Source organism: Panthera pardus, unplaced genomic scaffold, assembly GCF_024362965.1.
Source record: "Panthera pardus isolate Hobbes unplaced genomic scaffold, ASM2436296v1 HiC_scaffold_27, whole genome shotgun sequence".
NCBI lineage: Eukaryota > Metazoa > Chordata > Mammalia > Carnivora > Felidae > Panthera > Panthera pardus.
Genome location: NW_026526843.1, coordinates 107,015,637 through 107,036,664, shown reverse-complemented (window position 1 = coordinate 107,036,664; position 21,028 = coordinate 107,015,637). Strand labels below are relative to the sequence as shown.

The 21,028-nt window shown below is 40.6% G+C and overlaps 1 protein-coding gene and 1 pseudogene across 1 annotated transcript in view; one reads left to right on the top strand and one right to left on the bottom strand.

Annotated features, from left to right (window-relative positions):
- SMS (spermine synthase) overlaps nt 1-19,237 on the top strand; it is a 54,067-nt gene extending 34,830 nt beyond the window's left edge. The window contains exons 6-11 of the mRNA XM_019433540.2: nt 145-299; nt 1,537-1,626; nt 10,356-10,470; nt 11,702-11,781; nt 16,916-17,031; nt 18,712-19,237. Of these exons, the coding sequence (XP_019289085.1) occupies nt 145-299; nt 1,537-1,626; nt 10,356-10,470; nt 11,702-11,781; nt 16,916-17,031; nt 18,712-18,751 (596 nt within the window). The 3' untranslated portion in view covers nt 18,752-19,237. The remainder of the gene's footprint in view (nt 1-144; nt 300-1,536; nt 1,627-10,355; nt 10,471-11,701; nt 11,782-16,915; nt 17,032-18,711) is intronic.
- LOC128773956 (U6 spliceosomal RNA) lies at nt 9,998-10,083 on the bottom strand (annotated as a pseudogene).
- Nucleotides 19,238-21,028: the final 1,791 nt, after the last annotated feature.

The following is a 21,028-nucleotide window of genomic DNA, read 5'->3' as shown; positions in this document are numbered from 1 at the left end:
CACATTGTTGACAGTTTTTAAAGATCAAAAATTTTTTAAATTTGTATTTTAGGCTAGATTCCAGCACTTTCTAGTATGGTGAGTCAGGTCATGGTATGGCCTTGGGTAGAGTCACCATTTTGGACCTGTGTTTTTCCTCCCTAGATCTGGCGGAGAGTGATTTGGCGTATACCCAGGCCATCATGGGCAGTGGAAAAGAAGACTACAGTGGCAAAGACGTGCTCATTCTAGGGGGCGGAGATGGGGGCATATTATGTGAAATAGTCAAACTGAAACCAAAGATGGTCACTATGGTAGAGATATCCTTTACTTAGAGATCAAGTTCAGTTGGCTTCTTTTGCTTTCTTCTTCCTTTTTTGTCTTAAGGCTCCAGTTAATGTTATGAGGCAAATGTGTTATAAATACTGTCTTGAACGAACATTTCAATTTAGTCCTAGTAGCCTTTTCATGTGGTTACGAACAAAGCAGCAGAGATGCTCTAGTTGCGAAATAAAGAAAAAACAATCTTGGTCCAGCATCTACTGCTTAGCACTTCCTGGAAGGGCTTCATGAGGAGAAAAGAAAATTCAGTCCCTTTTGAATGACCTTGGTACAAAAATGAAATCATTATCTCATTCATGGGTTTTTTGGGGGTAAATATGGAACCCATTAGTGTTATAAAATAATTGTCTTACCTTTTCTTTATTTTTTTAAAGATTCTATTTTTTTTTTTTTTTTTTAAATTTTTTTTTTCAACGTTTTTTTATTTATTTTTGGGACAGAGAGAGACAGAGCATGAACGGGGGAGGGGCAGAGAGAGAGGGAGACACAGAATCGGAAACAGGCTCCAGGCTCCGAGCCATCAGCCCAGAGCCTGACGCAGGGCTCGAACTCACAGACCGCGAGATCGTGACCTGGCTGAAGTCGGACGCTCAACCGACTGCGCCACCCAGGCGCCCCGAAGATTCTATTTTTTTAATTTAAAAAAAGTCTTTATTTTTGAGAAAGAGTGTGAGTGGGGGAGTAACAGAGAGAGAGGGAGACACAGAATCCAAAGCAGGCTCCAGGCTCTGAGCTGTCAGCACAGAACCCAACGCAGGGCTCAAACTCAAGAATGGCAAGTTCATGACCTGAGCCTAAGTCCGACGCTCAACCTACTGAGCTACCCAGGTGCCCCTAAAGATTTTATTTTTAAGTAATCTCCATCCAGCTTGCGGTTTGAACTTATAACCCTGTGATCAAGAGTCACTTGTTCCATTGGTTGAGCCAGCCAGCTGCCCCGTACCTTTTCTTTAAGGTGTTACTGTTTCAGGGCACCTGGGTGGCTCAGTCGTTAAGCATCTGCCTTTGGCTCAGGTCATGATCTCATGGTTCATGAGTTTGAGGCCCACATCCAGTGAACCCCGCTTCTCCCCCCTCTACCCTCACCCGCCTCTTGTGGGATTCTTTCTCTGTCCCTTGCTCACTGGCACCCTCTCGCTCTCAAAACAATAGTGTTACTGTTTCAGAATTCTTTGATCTAAATTCAGGATGAATTTCTCCTTGACCTGTTTGAACATTGACCAAATGGTGATTGATGGATGTAAGAAATACATGCGAAAAACATGTGGCGACGTCTTAGACAATCTTAAAGGAGACTGCTATCAGGTAATTATATTTTCCGGATAACATTTTTAAGTCAACTGATACATTATTGACTTGAATTGTGCCTTCCTAAAGCAGCTTTAAGTATCATTGGTTAAGAAATAAATAGATCACCTTGTAGGGAAGGAAAAATTTTCTCTCTAGAACATGAAGGAAGGAGAGTAAAATATCCCCCCAAACTGAGAAGGCACTTTGTGACCAGAAAACAAAGTAGGACACTCCATACAGGTTACACAGAGTTTTATTCAGAGACACTTGCTGACAGGTTGGCAGAGGATGACCCGTGGCAGCTGTATAGTTATTCTCTGCAAAGTCCAGACTGTAATCCACAGATTTATAGAGTGAGAGGATATGCAGGAAGGGCATTGTAGTGAGATCAGAGGGTTTGGGTGCACCTACTTGACAACTAACCTTTAATTATATTTTATGGCACTACCTGTGCATCAGGAAGGGGGAAAGACTATGTTATCTCTAACAGATTCATGGGAAGCCAAACCTATCCTGGCCTTGATAGGCATTTCGAAGGTATGTATATTAATCTCCGAGGTGCTGGAACACATAGCTCCGTGAGAGGTCACTGAGCAAGCATGAACAAGGTGGAGGGCCAGAGGTGGACAGACTCTGTATTGTCAGCGCTCTTACCCCCTGCCCTTCTGGTTCTTGGCTGAGATTCCTGTAATGAAAGACAGCTTAACAAGAGAAGGACAAGTTCATTAACATATATAGTTCGTGTATACTTGGGAGAGACCTAGGGATAACTGAGTAATTCAGAGGTAGCTTTAGGATTTAGACTTAAATATCATCTGAATAGGGAAGGGGGTCATAGGTGTCTTAGAGTGACTGTTAGTAAAGATAAAGGGCCCTTGGAAGAACAGATGGGACAAGTTTGATGTTTGTGACAACTTTGGTGTTCCGTGATAAGGGTCAACCTTCTCTGGTTGAATCCCCCAGAGAGGGGATCTCTGACAATTGAGTTTCTTTCAGAGGCTCCATCTTTTAGGCAGATGAAGGCAGAGTTTAGAGAAAGCTTCTCTGCATTTGCGGTTTTTCAAGTGCCTACCACTCAAAATAATCAATATATGAAAGTGGCATATTTTGAGGTGACGTGTTCTGCTACTCTTCAGACCTCTTTGTGTGATTTATATGTGTATTTAAACATTTGCTTCTTGCTAAGTAAATTAGTTTCTGTTCTGAATTGTACTGTGCTTGCAAGTTAACCAGTCGTTACAGTTTATAGGGTACATTTTGAATTGTATTTTGAGCATGCATGTGTTTAGTGCCCATATCTACAGTACTTGTTAGAGCAAGATAACCAAGCAAATACATCTTTTTAAAAGTAGGCTTCACGCCCAGTGTGGAGCCCAACATGGGGCTTGAACTCATGACCCTGAGACAAGACCTGAGCTGAGATAAAGAGTCAGACAAGGGGCTCCTGAGTGGCTCAGTCGGTTAAGCAGCTTGGGTAGTTTCCCTTCCATTCCAATTTTATCTTACCTAAAAGACTTTAAAAAAAAAAATTTTTTTTTTAACGTTTATTTATTATTGAGAGACAGAGACAGAGCATGAGCATGGGAGGGGCAGAGAGAGGGGGAGACAGAATCCGAAGCAAGCTCCAGGCTCTGAGCTCTTAGCACAGAGCCTGACATGGGGCTCCACACTCACAAACTGTGAGATCATGACCTGAGCTGAAGTCGGACACTTAACCGGACGCTTAACCGACAGCCACCCAGATGCCCTAAAAGACTTTTTATTAAGAATGACTGCTGAGGGGTGCCCGGGTGGCTCAGTTGGTTAAGTGTCCAACTTCAGCTCAGATCACGATCTCACGGTTCGTGGGTTCGAGCCCTGCCATTGGGCTCTGTGCTGACAGCTCAGAGCCTGGAGCCTGCTTCTGTTTCTGTGTTCCCTCTCTCTCTGCACCTCTCCCATTCGCGCTCGCTCTCTCTCTCTCTCTCTCTCTCTCTCTCTCTCAAAAATAAACATTAAAAAAAATGAAAAATATAAAAAAAGAAATAAGAATGACTGCTGAATATCCCTAAATGTTTTGTCTGTTAATACATTATTGTTTCTTTTTAAATAATTCATATAATGAATCATGTTGACAGATTTCTCAAGATTCCCATCTTTGTTTCTCAACTACATCTTTCTTGGGCCTAATACAGTTCTTTAAATAAACTGCTAGATTTAATTACTCTTTTACTTGAAAATCTTGTACACTCATCAAAATCAATCTTTATTTTTTTTGTACTACTTTTAAGGATTTTAGTATTAAAGTTACTCTATAATTATAAAAGGAATGGGGAGCGCTTTGGAACATTTTCTAATTTCTAAAAATGGTCAACAGAGTATCCGTTTTTCAAATGATAAACATTTGCAAAGACCTGGTGTTTTTTAATGGTAATATTTTAATGGCTAAGGGGCTTGCCTGTTGCTACCCCCCAGACCAGGAACCCTCAACCCCTTGAACACACCCAGAAAACTCTCAACCTCAGAATTCTCCAGGCTCCCCTTAATGGTTGTTCTAATCCAGCAAAGTTGGCGGGGGGGATGCATTCAGACACCCACCTTCCTCAAAAGCCAAACCATTTCAAAATAAAATACTACTTTTACCATTCCCTAGAATGTCTAAATGTCAATGTCACTACCTGCCTTTGGTGCTCTATTTTCAGACAGACTTGCAAGTCAAGAGTTGTTTTCCAAGGACATTAGTAAACTGTCCCACATATATCCAGCCTCTAATTACAACAATCTACAACTCAACATTACTGCAGGTTTGCGTTTGTGGTTCTGTTTATGCTTAAATTGTTTTTCTGAATCCATATAAGGAAGTTAGAAAAAAGAGCCAGGGAGACAGGAATCTGAATCACCCTTCTAAAGTTACCCTATAACCTTGTATAAATGTCCTTTGAACTCTCTAAATTTAATCTCCACCCATAAAATTGAAATAATACCCACTTGGCACAGGTGTGAGGATTACAAGTTAAAACACCTTAGCCAGAGTCTGGCTAACAATGCAAACATTATTTGCCAACAATGGTAACTTTTAGCTTTGTGTGAAACAAATCTGTCATGCTCTGAAGAACCTAATCCCCTCTCCCTTTTTAAACTCTCAAAATAGTAGATGTGAAATATGTATGTATCTTTTTCTCCCTTTGCCCACAAAACAATCACAACTACATTTTAATATAGATAGAATTCTTGCCTCGGCTTAAAAAATTAACACACATGTACCATGAAATCAAAATTGGATGCAAACACTTTAGGGAAGATGGGGTAGGGAGGGGTAAGTAATTTACATATCAACAAATTAAAGCACTCATCTAAATTGTTTATAAATCTGGAGATACACATTCAAGATTCTCTTCAAATAAAATGTATTTGCTTGGGGTGTCTGGGTGGTTCAGTAAAGCATCTGACTTTTAATTTTTTTATTAATGTTTATTTAGTTTTGAAAGAGAGAGAGACACAGAGCACTAGCAGGGGAGGGGCAGAGAGAGAGAGGGAGGAGACACAGAATCCGAAGCAGCCTCCGAGCTCTGAGCTGTCAGCACAGAACCTGACACCAGGCTTGAACTCACAAGCCAGGCTTGAACTCAAGCCGCTTGAACTCACGAGCCATGAGATCATGACCTGAACTGAGCACAGAGCCTGCTTGAGCTATTCTCTTTCTTTCTCTCTCTCTCTCTTCCTCTAGCCCTCTCCCTTGCTTGCATGTTCTCTCCCCCCGCCCACGAATAATGAATAAATAATAAAAAAATTTGAAAAAGAGAAACTTAAATATAATGTTCTATAAAATATCAAAATACATAAGGCATTTCCATTAAAATTAGAAATAAGGTGAAAATGCTATTATTACCTTTATTCACTTTTGAGGCATTAGCTAATGTAGTAAGATAGAAAAATGAAAACAGTCAAAATATAGAATCATTTGCAGATGATACGAATGCTTAGAGAATCTAGGAAACTCACCTAGAAAACTAGTTGAGTTCATGAGAATTTGGTGCAGTGATTGGACAGAGACAGTCTAAAAAATTTTTTTTAGCCTTGTTAAATGCAAAACAGTTTGAATAGAAATTAGAGGTGGAGAATGGGTTGGAGAGCCTATTCAAAATAATGGCCAATTGAGGTTTTTTTTAAGCTTTTAACTGTTTTTTTTTACATTTTTATTTATTTTTGAGAGACAGAGACAGAGTGTGTGTGGGGTGGGGGGGGGTGCAGAGAGGGAGGGAGACACAGAATCAGAAGCTGGATCCAGGCTCCGAGCTGCCAGCACAGAGCCCGACGTGGGGCTTGAACCCACGAACCATGAGATCATGACCTGAGCTGAAGTCAGCTGCTTAACTGACTAAGCCACCCAGGCGCCCCTAAGCTTTTAATTTTAGTACCAGTGTAGTTTACAGATTGTTATATTAGTTTCAGGTGTACAATATAGTGATTCAACAATTCTATATACTTCTCAGTGCTCAGCATGATATATGTGCTCTTAATCCCCTTCACCTAGTTCATCCACCTCCCCTCTGGTAACCATTGGTTTGTTCTCCATAGTTAAGAGTCTGTTTTTTGGTTTCTCTCTTTTTAATTGTTCATTTGTTTTGTTTCTTAAATTCCACTTATGAGTGAAATCATAGGGTGTTTGTCTATCTTATACTGAGTTATTTCACTTAGCATTATACTCGAGCTTTGTCCATGTCGTTACAAATTGCAAGGATTTATTCTTTTTTTGTGGCTGAGTAATATTCCATTGTGCGTGTGCACAGGCCACCTCTTCTTTAATCGATTGACACTTGGGCTGCTTCTGTATCTCAGTTACTGTGAATAATGTTGCCATAAACATTGGTGTGCATGTATCCCTTTGAATTAATGTTCTTGTATTCTTTGGGTAAATACCTGGTAGTGCAATTGCTGGATCATAAGGTAGTTCCATTTTTAACTTTTTGGGGAACCTCCATGCTGTTTTCCATAGTGACTGCACCAGTTTGCATTCCCATCAACAGCGCATGAGTGTTCCTTTTTCTCCGCATCCTCACCAACACCTGTTGTTTCCTGTGTTTTTGATTTTAGCCATTCTGACAGGTGTGAGGTGATACCTCATTGTGGCTTTGATTTGCATTTGCCTGATAATATGCATCTTTTCATGTGTCTGTTGGCCATCTGGCTGTCTTTGGAAGAATGTCTGTTCATGTATTCTGCTCATTTGTAAATTGGATTATTTATATTTTGGATGTTGAGTTGTGTAAGTTCTTTATTTCATCCTGACCCTTTATCAGATATGTCATTTGCAAATATCTTCTCCCATTCCATAGTTTGTCTTTTAGTTTTGTTGATAGTTGTGCAGAAGCTTTTTATTTTGACGTAGTCCCAATAGTTTATTTTTGCTTTTGTTTCTGTTGCTTCCGGAGACATATTTAGAAAAATGTTGCTATGGCCAGTGTTAGAGATGTTACTGCATGTGTTCTCTTCTAGGATTTTTTATGGTTTCAGGTTTCACATTTAGGAATAATGACCCATCGTTAAATACCTAGGAGTATATTTAAATAAGAATGGTATTGTGGGACTGATAAGAATTAGGTCAAGATCTTATTGAAAGACTAACTGAAGTTGGAACATATGGAGAGACATGTTATATTTCTAGAATGAGAATACTGGAACAGTGTCTGTAACTTCCTATTACAACTAATACCAATCAGAATCCCAAGGAGGTTTTTAGAATTAGACCAAATGGTTTCAAGTTCATTTGTAACAATACATACCCTAAGAATAGCCAAGAAAAACAATTTTAAATAATCATAGTGAAGGGAGATTTGTGCTGTTGTTTGTTAAAGCATAATCAAATAGGAAGTATGATGTTGACACAGGAATCGACAGATAAGAGGAATGGCACAGAGACTTTGAACATGTCTGAGTGTGTATTTGTACACACACAGCTAATACATGACCTAAGGTATATTTCAAGTTTGCTTGGGAAAAGGAGATTTAGTTGATTTCATAAGTGGTGCCAGCACAATGGGCTGTTCTCATTTACATGAGAACAAAGTTAACATAACCTCAGAAGCCATAGAAAAATTAATCTCAGATGGCTTAAGGTCTAGATACATAAACTTAATACATTTAGGGAAATTTAGCATATTTAATCTTGAAGTTGGGAAACCTTTTAAAGAAAGACAAGAAACCCAGAAACTGTAACAACATAATACCATAAAGCCAAAAAACTAGTAACAAAAGTGACAGGGATTTAATCCCTTTAATAATACAGAGAGCCCCTCCCTACAACTTAAAACCTACTAGGATGACTAAATAGAAAAATGTAAAGGATATGAACTGGTCCATCTCAGGAACTGAAAATCAAATATCCTATACATTTTTTTTATGTTTATTTTTGAGAGAGAGCGAGAGCGTGAACACACAAGTAGGGGAGGGGCAGAGAGAGGGAGACACAGAATCAGAAGCAGGCTCCAGGCTCCAAGGTAGGAGCACGGAGCCCTGCTTGGGCCTGAACCCACAAACCGTGAGATTATGACCTGAGCTGAAGTCGGATGCTTAATTGACTGAGCCACCCAGGCGCCCCTATCCTGTAAACTTATAACAAAATATTCACCCGTTAGTGACTCTGCGAGTATATGTGGAAGCATGAGCAAGGGAAGGGACCTGACATAATAGAAGAGGGACAATATACAGTGCTGGGGAGGATGCCAGGGAAACAGATGCTCGCAATCATTGCTAGTTGGAGTGTGAATGGCCATCAAAACTAAAAACTAAAATGTACATGCCTTTTGTCTCAGCAACCCAATGTTTGAGTGTCTAGCCTACAGACAGGCATCTATACACGGAGGTCGAGTAGCACATTTTTAGTGGAATGATACAATTTTTAAAAATACCATTACCTGGAATGGTGTTAGATGAAAATTTTCAAGTTCAGCATGTGTGTGATCCTAGCTTGCTTGCTTGCATTCTTTCTGATCCTAGTTTTACAAAATAGGACAAGCATTTGTGTTTTTGTGTTGGTAAAAGTGTATATGAGCATAGGAAAAAACAGCATATCAAATAGGATTGATTAGTGTTTTCTCTGTCTTTATATGGTTGCACTTAGATGGTGTATTAAGTGAAGCAAGTTACAAAACAACAGGACTATAAAATTGTGACTGAGGATTTGTATAAGAACATTCATAGGAAAAATTCTGGAATAGGTTGTTTAGGGAATTGTGGCAAACTTGACTTCTGATTTACATGAATTTGTTTCACATGAGTGTGTATTTTGTAACTAGAAAAATAAAAGACAAGGAGAGTAACTCCTGCTAGTTCAAGATGTTGCCCGCAGCCGACGCATCCCCAGCATGTACCTGCAGTACTTCAAAGAGAAGGCAAACCCCAAACTTCCTGTACAGTTGACCCTTGAACAACATGAGGAACATGGGGGTTAGGGGTGCTGACCCCCCCAACCCTCCCCTATAGTCAAAAATCTGCCTATAACTTTAGACTCCCCCAAAACTTAACTACTCATAACATGCCGTTGACCAGAGACCTTATCAAGAACGTAAATAGTAGGGGGGGTGCCTGGGTGGCTCAGTCGGTTAAGCGTCTGCCTTTGGCTCATGGTTCAGGAATTCTAGCCCCACATTGGGCTCTCTGATGTGCACACAGAGGCCGCTTCAGATCCTCTGTCCCCCCTGTCTCTGCCCCTCCCACACTTGCGCGCGCGCGCTCTCTCTCTCTCTCTCTCCCTCTCCCCCTCTCCCCCTCTCCCCCTCCCCCTCCCCTCCCTCTCCCCCTCTCCCCCTCCCCCCCTCCCTCCCCCTCCCTCCCCCTCCCTCCTCCTCTCTCCTCCTCTCTCCTCCTCTCTCCCTCCCTCCCTCCCTCCCTCTCCCTCTCCCTCTCCCTCTCCCTCTCCCTCTCCCTCTCCCTCTCCCTCTCCCTCTCCCTCCCCCTCCCCCTCCCCCCCTCTCTCCCCATCTCTCTCCCTCTCCCTCTCCCTCTCAAAATAAATAAATAAAAACTTGTAAAAAATGTGTTATTCATAGCAAATACATTGGCATGCATTAAAAAAACATAAATAGTAGGTTAACACATTTTGTATGTTATATGTATTATATACTGTATTTCTTTTAAGTTTATTTATTTTGAGAGAGCACACATGAGTAAGGTAGGGGCAGAGAGAGGTGGGAGAAAGAGAATCCCAAGCAGGGCCCACACTGTTAGCACAGAGCCCGACTTGGGACTCAATCTCAAGAACCATGAGGTCATGACCTGAGCCAAAATCGAATCCGATGCTTAATCGACTGAGCCACCCAGGTGCCCTGGCTCCGTTTCTTATTTTGGGTACCTTTGGGCAAGATATGGTACCCATCTCTTCTTTCTTTCTCTCTCTCTCTTCCGGAAGTATTTGTGTGTCATCCTTGCACAGGGGCCATGCTAATCTTCTCTGTATCGTTCCAGTTTTAGTATGTGTGCTAGCAAAGCAAGCACTGTGTAACCTCTGTTAACTTTGTTTTCCACTTATAAACTAGGGGTCATTAATAGTACCTGTAGATTGTTGCTTAGATTAAATGAGAAGGCATACTAAAGCATATAGTAGGCACTGAATTGTAGCTCTTATAGGCATGGATGGAAGTCATTCCTTGTTCATGGAGGTGTTGTGGATCTCAGCAACGGCTTGCATTTTCCTCCCTCCTCTACAAGGGCTTAACTGCTTCCACATGAGTTGGCTCACATACATCTATTCCTTTTCTCTTTGGAAGGTTCTAATAGAAGACTGTATTCCAGTACTGAAGAGGTACGCCAAAGAAGGGAGAGAGTTTGATTATGTGATTAATGATTTGACAGCTGTTCCAATCTCCACATCTCCAGAAGAAGGTAGATTCTGTTATTTGTTTTCTAACCAAGACAATGTTCATGAAAATGTTTTTCTTGGCACTTTGTGAGAATGAAAGGCTCTTAGAGATTGTCTACATAGTAAGTTCCTTCATTTTTTCAAGGTAGTTAAACTGCAGCGCACGGTGGAAAGATGGCTGGATTTGGCTTTGGTCAAATCCTGTTCTGTCACTAAATAAGCACATTTACTCAGTCATTTGAGAGAAACATTAAATAAAATGACTCCATCACATTATTGAGAAATTAGCTTGTTTGGTAATTTACTTAAATTATGTGATTTAAAAAAAATTATTTGAGAAAGAAACAGTGTGAGCAGAAGGGCAGAGAGAGAGAATCCCAAGTAGGCTCTGAACTGTCAGCGCAGAGCCAGACGCATGGCTCTTACTCACAAAACTGAGATCATAAACCAAGCCGAAATCAAAAGTCGGTGCTTAACCAACTGAGCCACCCCGGCTCCCCTACATTATATGATTTTTAACCTGTACTAGGACAAACTGGTGACCTTTCTAAGCAACACCAGTAACTATTTCCCTTCTCAAACCACACGCTGCAAATCACTGCTGGTTTGGCATGTCAGTGTTACTGTTTTTCTATAACCTTGTCTTCCTGCTGAGTTTGCAGACTGGGTCCCCACCTGATGACCCTTGCTGTTTCTCTCTTGGGATGTTGCAACTTCCCTCTTAAACCTGTTGTCTTTTAGATTTCATCCACTGCCTTTCTGTCTAATCTTTATTGGTACTGTGAGAGCAGTGCTAAGCACAAGGACGTTTGCTTTTTTTTTTTAATTTTTTTTTTTTTAATGTTTATTTATTTTTGAGGCAGAGAGAGACAGAGCATGAACGGGGGAGGGTCAGAGAGAGGGAGACACAGAATCTGAAACAGGCTCCAGGCTCTGAGCTGTCAGCACAGAGCCCGACGCGGGGCTCCAACTCACGGACCGCGAGATCAAGACCTGAGCAGAAGTCGGCGGCCCAACCGACTGAGCCACCCAGGCGCCCCAAGGACGTTTGCTTTTGACGTTGAGTATATGCACGTGTGTGCAAGACACCCCAAAAAGACAGTACATTTTTACAAATAAGCTTTTGAATATGGAGTCTCAAGCTCTTGGCTACTTTCTTTTGTTGGTATTTTTGAATATTAATGCGAATATTTGACATTAGATGTTTCTGATGCATGTAAACCCATATTTATATAATTAAATTTTTTTATTCAGATTCTACATGGGAGTTTCTCAGACTGATTCTTGACCTCTCGATGAAAGTACTGAAACCGGATGGGAAGTATTTTACACAGGTATACATACACTTAACTCTTTTACCCCAGAACGCTCGATAAGAATTTTTATATTTTGAAATTTGCATGCATATTACTGAAATTTATATTTGTTAAGGATAGAACATCATAACTGTATTATGTTCTTTCAAATAAGTTTATAAATAGCTGACCTGTCCTCTCCAGAATTAATGAGTTCTCTTATGTCCTTTTATTGCCCACTGTCCTAATTTATCAGCCTTGGGCTGTGGCTGTAGTATGAACTCCTGCCACCAGACGGAGATACAGATTGTGATTTTATTTGTTTTTTGTTTGTTTGTTTGTTTTTTAATTTCTCTCCCCTTATCCTCTAGGAGATTCTTCATTGGAAAGCCAATTTATCAACATAAAGCTTAATAAACTGCTTTGACTGTAGTATGAGTTCCTGCCACCAGATGGAAGCAAATTGTTTTTTTCCCATTCTCTAGGGGATTCTTAAATTTAAAAGTTTAAAATTTGTATCTCTTGTTATGTAATATATATATATATGTATATATATAATATATATATACATATATATATATAATATATATATACGTATATATATATCTTGTTATGCATGTGTGTGTGTGTGTGTGTGTGTGTGTGTATGTATACACACCCTGCTAAAGTCCTGAAGAAAATTCTGAAAATGACCACAAAAGGTGCTAAATGCTGATCGAGTCTCTTTACTTAGTACACCAGTCCCTTAATTCATAAGCAGAAAATAAGCACTTACCTAGGCAGTATTGCACTCTGGTCCCTGTAATTCTTAAGTGTTTTCAGGAGCCCTCCCCCACCCCTTTAAAAAGCAATAGCATATTTAAATGTCAAAAACTAGTAGAGAAGACTTAATTTTATTCTCCCAAAGAGGCATTTTAATGCAGGCTCCGGGCAGTTGTTGGGATCTGAGATTAATAATGGTGAATACAACTTGGAAACTCTAAGGGACACCTTGAATTAGTCTTTAGCCCATCCTGTTTTCCTTTTCTTTCCCTTGCATGTAAGACCCCACTCTCCTCCATGGTGATTAATCTTAGAAACCTTGAACTTGGTGAAAGTATTGAGAAGCTTCGAGGGAAAGAAACAGACAACTGTATATGAATGGAATTTTTTTGCCTGATGTTTAGAAATGATTTTTTTTAACACATTCTAGACTTGAGTCTCTAATTTTTTTAATGTTAATTTTACTTTTGAGAGAGAGAGAAACAGAGCATGAATGGGGAGGGGCAGAGAGAGAGAGGGAGACACAAAATCCGAAGCAGGCTATAGGCTCTGACCTGTCAGTGCAGAGCCAGACACAGGGTTTGAATTTATGAACCGGGAGATCATAACCTGAGCCAAAATCAAGAGTTGGACGCTTAACTGACTGAGCCTCCCAGACGTCCCTGTAGTACCTTTTTTGAAACTGCCATGTGATAATGCTCAGGAGATACTCTTGATTCACGTCTACCCCCTTTACCTCAGCATGTAGCTTAGAACTGAAATGTAAAGATGGAATGAAAATGTTTGACCTCTTAGCGGACCTCAGGCAGACTAAATGTCCTCCCTGAAATTGCGTCACAGTAGCAAATTCATGATGTCATTAGTAATCACCGTGGCTGCATGAAGGCAGCCTAGTTAGTGCCACAGAGCTGGGGAAAGCTGTGGAAATGGAGTGGGTGGGAACTGAGCTGGCTCTGGTGGGCCAGGGGAATTTCAATCCAGGGAATATTTGCTTTCAAGACCAGGGACTCGACCTCCTTTCCTTCTCTTCCCCACTCCCCTTTAAAAAAAAAAAAAAGTAACAAAAAAACTCTAGAGGTTCTTTGATACATACAAACTTACATGAATGTATGTGGCATTCATGTAAGTTATTATGCAAAATACTACCCCCTCCTTGAGAAGTGGACATAAGTGGTACCCTCGACACATCTACAATACTCCCTAAACGCCTGTCCCCCTTTTAGAAGGTAACCCATCTTTAGTGTTACTCTTTTTCATTCTTGTACTTTTTTTTCTTAAGTAAACTCAGTGCCCAAGTGGGGTTTGAACTCACAACCCCGAGAGCAAGAGTCACATGCTTTACTGACTGAGCCAGCCAGGTGCCCCCCCTGTACTTTTCTTTATAGATGTTTCACATATGTGTAATTTCCTGTCATTATATTGTTCAGCTTGTTTTTGAACTTGCTAAGAATGATGTTATTAAGGATGTATTCTTCCGGACTTGCAATTTTTTTTTTTTAATGTTACAAAAATCATACATACTGTTAAATTTAAAAGATAAAAACAATATAGAAATCTAGAGTAAAAAAGCAGTGTCACCTACTCACACCTAACATGGGCCAAGGAAAACTTCCTAGAACCAAACTACTGAATAGGGATTTACCTCTTAGGATGCCCCCCTCCCCCCGATTCTTCCCTTGTCAAACTTAAAAAAAAATTTTTTTTAATGTTTGTTTATTTTGGGGAGACAGAGTGGGGGAGGGGCAGAAAGAGAGAGGGAGACAAAGAATCCGAAGCAGGCTCCAGGCTCTGAGCTGTCAGCACAGAGCCCAATGCAGGCTCACACCCACAAAGCGTGGGATCATGACCTGGGCCGAAGTCAGAGGCTCAACCAACTGTTCCACCCAGGTGCCCCAGTTCCTTTCTCATCCTTAATAGGTATTTAATTCTCTGCTATTGGGTTTTTGTTCTGCATCTCCAATGTCTGTCCTTTGTCCATCCAGCCTTCCTTTTTTTCTTTTTTCATCGAGGCATTGGATTTGCACGTATGCATTACATGGCTAGAAAAAGAATCCCAGGATTTTCCCTTTTGTGGATTTTCATCTTGTTTCCTCCTGCTCCACGATGCCAACTGAGGTTGTCAGTACGATGAAACCGAACTGGTAGGACGGGAGCAGATTATTCTAGCATTTTTCTAGATCTTTTCGTTGTACACCAGATCTGGGGCTGGTCATTCTATACTTGTTTAACCTGCCCGTGAGGTCACAACAATTTTCCCAGCTCTGTGACATTAATGGTTTCAGATTTGCCAATGTAACCATGCTTCATCTTCCAGCTAGAAACCCAACGATGACTTTGGAGCATGGCCTAATAAGTACCTGGTGTCTGTCTGCCTCTCTCTTCGGCATTGTTGCTGCTCTTGAGAGCAACCGCTTGGATGTTCATGCGCACTGTTACGGTGGCACTGAAAAAACCGATATGTCTTTCTTAAGACAAGAAAAAAATGTATTTCCATTTAAATACACAGGAAAGTAAAATGTATCACATTACTTTTTTGGGGTAGGTCTCCATTTGTGGTGAGGTTTTTTTTCCTTTTTTTAACTGCTTTTTGACAGTGTTGGGGAAGAACAAATTGAAACTTTCCTATCTCCTTACCACATTCTCAGTAAGGAGATCCTCCCATATGCCTTCAGTAAAGAGAGTCTGGTGTCAATTTTAAGATGGCAAGAAAAACCATTGAACTGTGCACCTAGGTGGCATTTCCATTCTATAGCTTCCCCAGTAGTGATATGTTCTAAAAACATCCAGCATTGTTTTTCTATTTGTGAATCTTAAATTACATGTGTGGTGTTTATATACTCTCATGGTGAACTTAATGTTGAAACCAAATTATATGCTGGTGAAGGGCACTTTGGCCAAATCCCACTGCAGGACCCTAGATGATGGGTTACTAAACAGGCTGGCACTGAAGGACGACGTCATGCTAAACAAACGTGCTAAGTGAAAACCACCAAGGCCGGCTCTCAGAATAGTTCTTTTGCCCACTTGCCTGTGGCTAGTTGGTTGGTTTCGAAATGCCTTTCATTTGTGATGCTTACATCACTGAATGCCTTCATTTGTTGAGTGTCGCTCACAAATAATTTTCATTTGTGAATAATTTTCATTTTACATTGTACTTGGCTATTCTAAGGCAAATTGATAGTGAAGTTCTTAAGAAATGGAATCACCACATGCATTCAGTAGTCTTTAGTTTGTAAAGAATTTTAGAGGTTAAAAGGAAATAGGTGGTATTAAGTACCCATTATGAAAAGCTACAATTAGGAAACTTGAGCTAAAATGATAAAACCTAACCCTGACCTAATGAATGAAAATCACGTGTGATTCATATGCACATTAAAGATTAAGAAGCACTGCTCTAGGGGTGCCTGGCTGAGTAAGTGGGGGGGGGGGAGCATGTAACTCTTGAGTTGTGAGTGACTTCAAGCCCCATATTGGGTGTGGAGATTACTTAAAAACAAACAAAAAAAAGGCACTGCTATAGAACTAGGCAGATACTGTATCCTTTCAGTAGCTCTGCTCTGTTCTTGGCCAGCATCTGATTCATCCTTTTTTTCTTCATGGTCACAGAGTGGTTGCTGCAGCTTCAAATGTCACATCTAGGTCATAGGCTGGAAGTAAGTTGAAGAGGCGGGTCACTCTGTTTATCCTTGATTGATTGTCCAGAAGCGTAAACTTTCCTGGTAGCCCCCGGCAGAGTTAACTACATCTCACTGACCACTCCTAACTGCTGGGGAGACTGAAAAGGTGGTGGCAAGAAAGGGAGAAAAATTAGAACAATGAAGTCAAGGGAGGATGCTTGATAAGGAGTGGAACTGTGGGATATCCTTACTTAGTATACATATTGTGAGTAAACTTTTGTTTTCTTAGGCCTGAAAATCACATATTTGGGGGAAAGCATAGAGGTATGAACATAGTTCTTTGGCAACGTCTTAGATTCTTATGAAGGTCATAGTTTTAAGCCATTCTGGAAATGAAGAGCATTATCTTTCTGGTGTTTCATTCTCAACATAGTGGTGACCAGTGGGAAAACATTTTGAATGGCTCATGTGTATGAATCTTTGCTAATTGCATGGTGTTGATACAGTGACTGTGTTACTAATGAGAAATTGGCCTCACTGCTTTCTGTAGCTTCATTCTCTGAATGTGAAATGGCTTGGTAAATGAGGTAGAAGGATAATGAGCTAATTAATGGATCTATAAGTAGAATTGAATGCAGTTTGTCATAGCACAGAAGCCTTCTCTCATTTTCGAAGAGGAACTTTCATCTAAAGCTAAAATTGTTTTCATTTATTAGAGACCTTCAAATGAGTGGGGGGGGGGCCTTCAGTAAGACTCAAGAATCCCATTGTTTGCTTTCCTGTCTTTGATTTAGGGTAACTGTGTCAATTTGACAGAAGCCTTGTCGCTCTATGAAGAACAGCTTGGGCGCCTGTATTGTCCTGTGGAATTCTCAAAGGAGATCGTCTGTGTTCCTTCATACTTGGAATTGTATCCTTCGACATAACATAACATGACATGTTGTTAGATCAGAATACCCAAGTAAATCCCATGCCAGTTCAACATTTTAAATCCCAATAATAAATGGAATTAGCTCTATACTGTCTAAGGCCATGGTCTTCAGATGTGGCTGCACATTGGAATTCCCTGAAGCTTTAAAATAACTACTGATTCCTGGATCACTCTCAGATTCTGGGGTGTGGCCTCCCACAACTCCCCAGGTGGTTCTACTGATTAAGCAGCACTGGTTCTCAAAGGCTGTCCCCAGAACTGCAGCATCCCCTGGGAACCGGTTAGCATGAAGATCCTCAAGCCCCACCCTGGCTTCCTGCTCCAGCAGAGGCTGGCAGAGGCTGGCTTGAGGCCTGGTTACCTGCCTGGACCGGTCTACCAGGAGATTGCTGTGCACATAAAGCTTCAGAAGCCCTAGTCTAAAATACCACCTGAGCTGTAGCGGGCAAAAAGACTAAACATGCTAATTCTATTTTTTTTTTTTTTTAAGTTTATTTATTTTGAGAGCGAGAGCGCATGCACAGGGTGGGGAGGGGCAGAGAGGGGAAAGAGAATCCCAAGCAGGCTCCACGCTTGTCAGCAGGGAGCCCACGAACCATGAGATCATGATCTGCACCGAAATGAAGAAATGAAGAGTCGGATGCTTAACCAGCTAAGCTACCCAGTCGCCTCTCATTCTATTTTTTATATTAAAATCATCCTACTTTGATATTAGTTTCTACACTTCACTCGATTCTGATTTGCAGTAGAAACCAGTGTTGGTGTTCTTCATTAGTTCCACTTAGTAAAGTTAGTCCAGAGAAATAAAAGTACCCAGAGAAAAGGCAGAATGGGAGCATTGTCACTGGAAATTTAAAATACGTTTCCTCCTAAAAGGCAGACTTCTAGTCTCCAGATAAAAGCTTCCTTATCTGAGGTGGCCAAGTCTAGTTTTCTGTAACAGCTGTCTTCATTGCTGTCTAGAGAGATCCTGTGACTGCCGCTGGCCTGCAGTGAGGTCCTTGTCCGCAAACCCTGGCAGCCTCTGACAGACATGGGCCTTAGAAAACCCCTAGATCCCCCTGGAAGAAGCTCTCTGTGTATGCTGGGCAGCCACTTTCTTTCTGTGGAGATCTCTGGTAACTCTCCCCTAACCAACTGTCCACCTTCATCAGGCTTTCCTTCTGGAGCATTTTTTCAGTAGAAATCTAGTTGATAACATTTGGAGAAAAGGCTTCTGCCCTCTGGCTCCACTCCATCCTTCTACCTGTTTTTCCTTCTCTTTCTCCCTCCCTCTCTTTTTCCCTCCCTCTCTTTTTCCCACCCCTCTCTTCCTCCTCCACCCCCCAGTCTCTCACCTTCCCACCCTTCCTTGTCATGTTAATTCCCTAAGAAGTCTGAAAGACCTCGGAAAGCAGTAGCATACCTGAGGAAGTATTTGTTTGCCTTTAGCCTTGTCTCCATTTGCTCCCCGCTCCTCCCCACCGGCGACCCAGTCACAGGTGGTAGGTATGCAGGCTGTTAAAGTGGCCTTGTTAAGAGGACCTAATGCTCATCACTGCAATGCTTTAAGCCTTGAAACTTGCATCCACCTTCCAGTTTGTAGGCCAGCAAACAAATTTTAAATGCTGTCTGTTCTTCCTTGAATTATCTGCACTTATTCCTTGACTCCCTGTCCAGGTGGGTATTTTACACTGTTTGGAAGAAAGCTAACCCTTGAAGACCGTTGTCCCCAATCGTGTGTGCTGCAAATAGCCTTCCTGACCTTCATATGCTGTACATGACATCGAAAGGAGTCAGGCAATTGATTGTGAATTCCTTCAAGTTTTCTTTTCTTTTTAATTATTATTCTTAATTTAAAAAAAGCAAATGGAAAATGTATATTTTGATGAGCTAGGGTGTTATTTTTTTTGAAAGTCAGCTGAAGGATGATTAGACAGCACAGCGAAGGCTGCTAAATGCACTGAACCCCTAGAATGTGATTTTTGTTACTTTCTTTTGTGTGTGTGGGCTTTTTATTTTTGTTTTGGTAGACTTCAAATTTGGTTGTTTGGAGGAATGAACATCATTGTTTTTGTTCTGGAGGGAAGTTCTTGATGGTGTTTTTTTCCCAGAAAATTGACTTAGTTATTAAAATTTGGTGCTTATAAGAAAGAGTTAAGAAAAAATGAATAGCAATGCTTCAATTAAAATTATAAATGAGAAATTTCATGTGTTTGTTGTTTTATTTCAGCCAGGTCCCCACTTTCTCACTGCTGATCTCACAGAACAAAGGTGTCTCCTGATCTTTTTTAGTTCTTTTCTATCACTCAGTGCCATTTATCTCTATAACAGGATGGCCTTAGGGCCTTTGTTTGAACAGTAGTAATGACTTCATTTACCCCCATGGTAAATGATATACAACCTATTACATTCACCAGTTCTTCATTATAAAATTGACCTGAGGATAGGAAAAGATTTGGTCTTACTGGAAAGTTGAAAGTCAGAAGCTTATTTCTGTTCCCATTCTTATTGGTGTATTAGATGTGGAAACACAGAGCATTTTGGATTGCTGCTGTAAAACTTTTTAAGAAGGATTTTAGATGCACAGATAGATGAGAGTTTGTAGAGGCCTGCAGTGAGAGCGGCATAAACTCAGTAAGGAAGTGCAGGCAGCTAACAGCTTGTAAAGTGTATTTGTGGATAAGAATCCACATCAAAGGTGAAGGTACACTGACTTGGATTATTAGACATCAATGGTTATTCTGTTCTTTTTATAACAGCTTTATGTTTTATCAAGGCATTGTGTTCATTTATGGTGAATTTGCAGTGAGGAAAGCATTAAAAATTGAAATATTCAGTGTGTGTTTTGAGAGAATTAGTGTCAACCCAGAACATTCTTCCTCCCAAGATAGGTTTCTCTGACAGATACTCTTTTTTTTTTTTTTAATAGTTTTGTTGTTTTGATTTTATTTTTTTAGGATTTTATTTTTAAGTAATCTCTACGCCCAACGTGGGACTTGAACTCACAATCCCGAGATCAAGAGTTGCTGCCAGGCACCCCTCTAACAGATATTCTTTAAAAAATGAGTGCATGCCTGCTTTTCTTTTTGATTGGATTGGCACGGAGAGAAACAATAATGGAATAAAGGGAGAGTTTGTCATGTTGGAACTAGACTGGCTTTCAGCAAATATTTTTCTTGTGCATTGAGCTTTTATAAAAAGCATTGGTAGACAGTCCTACCTACTCCCTCAAATTCTTCTGTAATGTTTTGCAAAGGCTTTGTACTTGTATACCGTGTGAGATTAAAAATGGTGGTATTACTGTTAGAACACCATTTTGGCTTAACAGATTGGATTTTTTTCCATTATAGGAAAGAAACCAAGTCTGTCTGCTATCTGGTTATAGTGTTACTAATAAGTCAGCATAATTTTATACTTGAAGGCTAGCTTCGTGCAGAGGCTAAACCCTGTGATGAGTCTGATGACACACATGTACCGCCAAGAGCTGAGAGTTAGAACTGACCGGGACCAGGCTGTGGCAGACGTCAGAGGTACATTCGCGAGAGAGTAAAGGGTGTGGGGTGGGAGGAGGAAGGAAAGGAGATTTTTACTTGGGGTGATAATGGTAGATTCTGACCCTGCTTGTTTCTTTGTATTGGAGAAAGGATGATGCCTGACTGTTTTTGAACATCTTTGTAATTGTTTAAAATGAAGCATGCAAACTGATCTCTGATAGCCAAAAACAACCTGTACTTTAGCTGCATTTTAAGGAAATACTATACAATATTAAGTTATTTTATGTTAATGGCTGTTGTGTTTTATATAATCTATAGGTAATCTAAAAGAATACTGTTGTATCATACAGCCACTTTTCAATTAAAGACAAATATTGGCTGTGTAATCTAAATTCCATTCAACACATTAGCAGATATCAAGAATTGGTTTATTTTATTTTTACTGTTTATTTTGAGAGAGAGAAAGAGAGTGAGCGGGGAGACGGGCAAGGAGAGGGGGA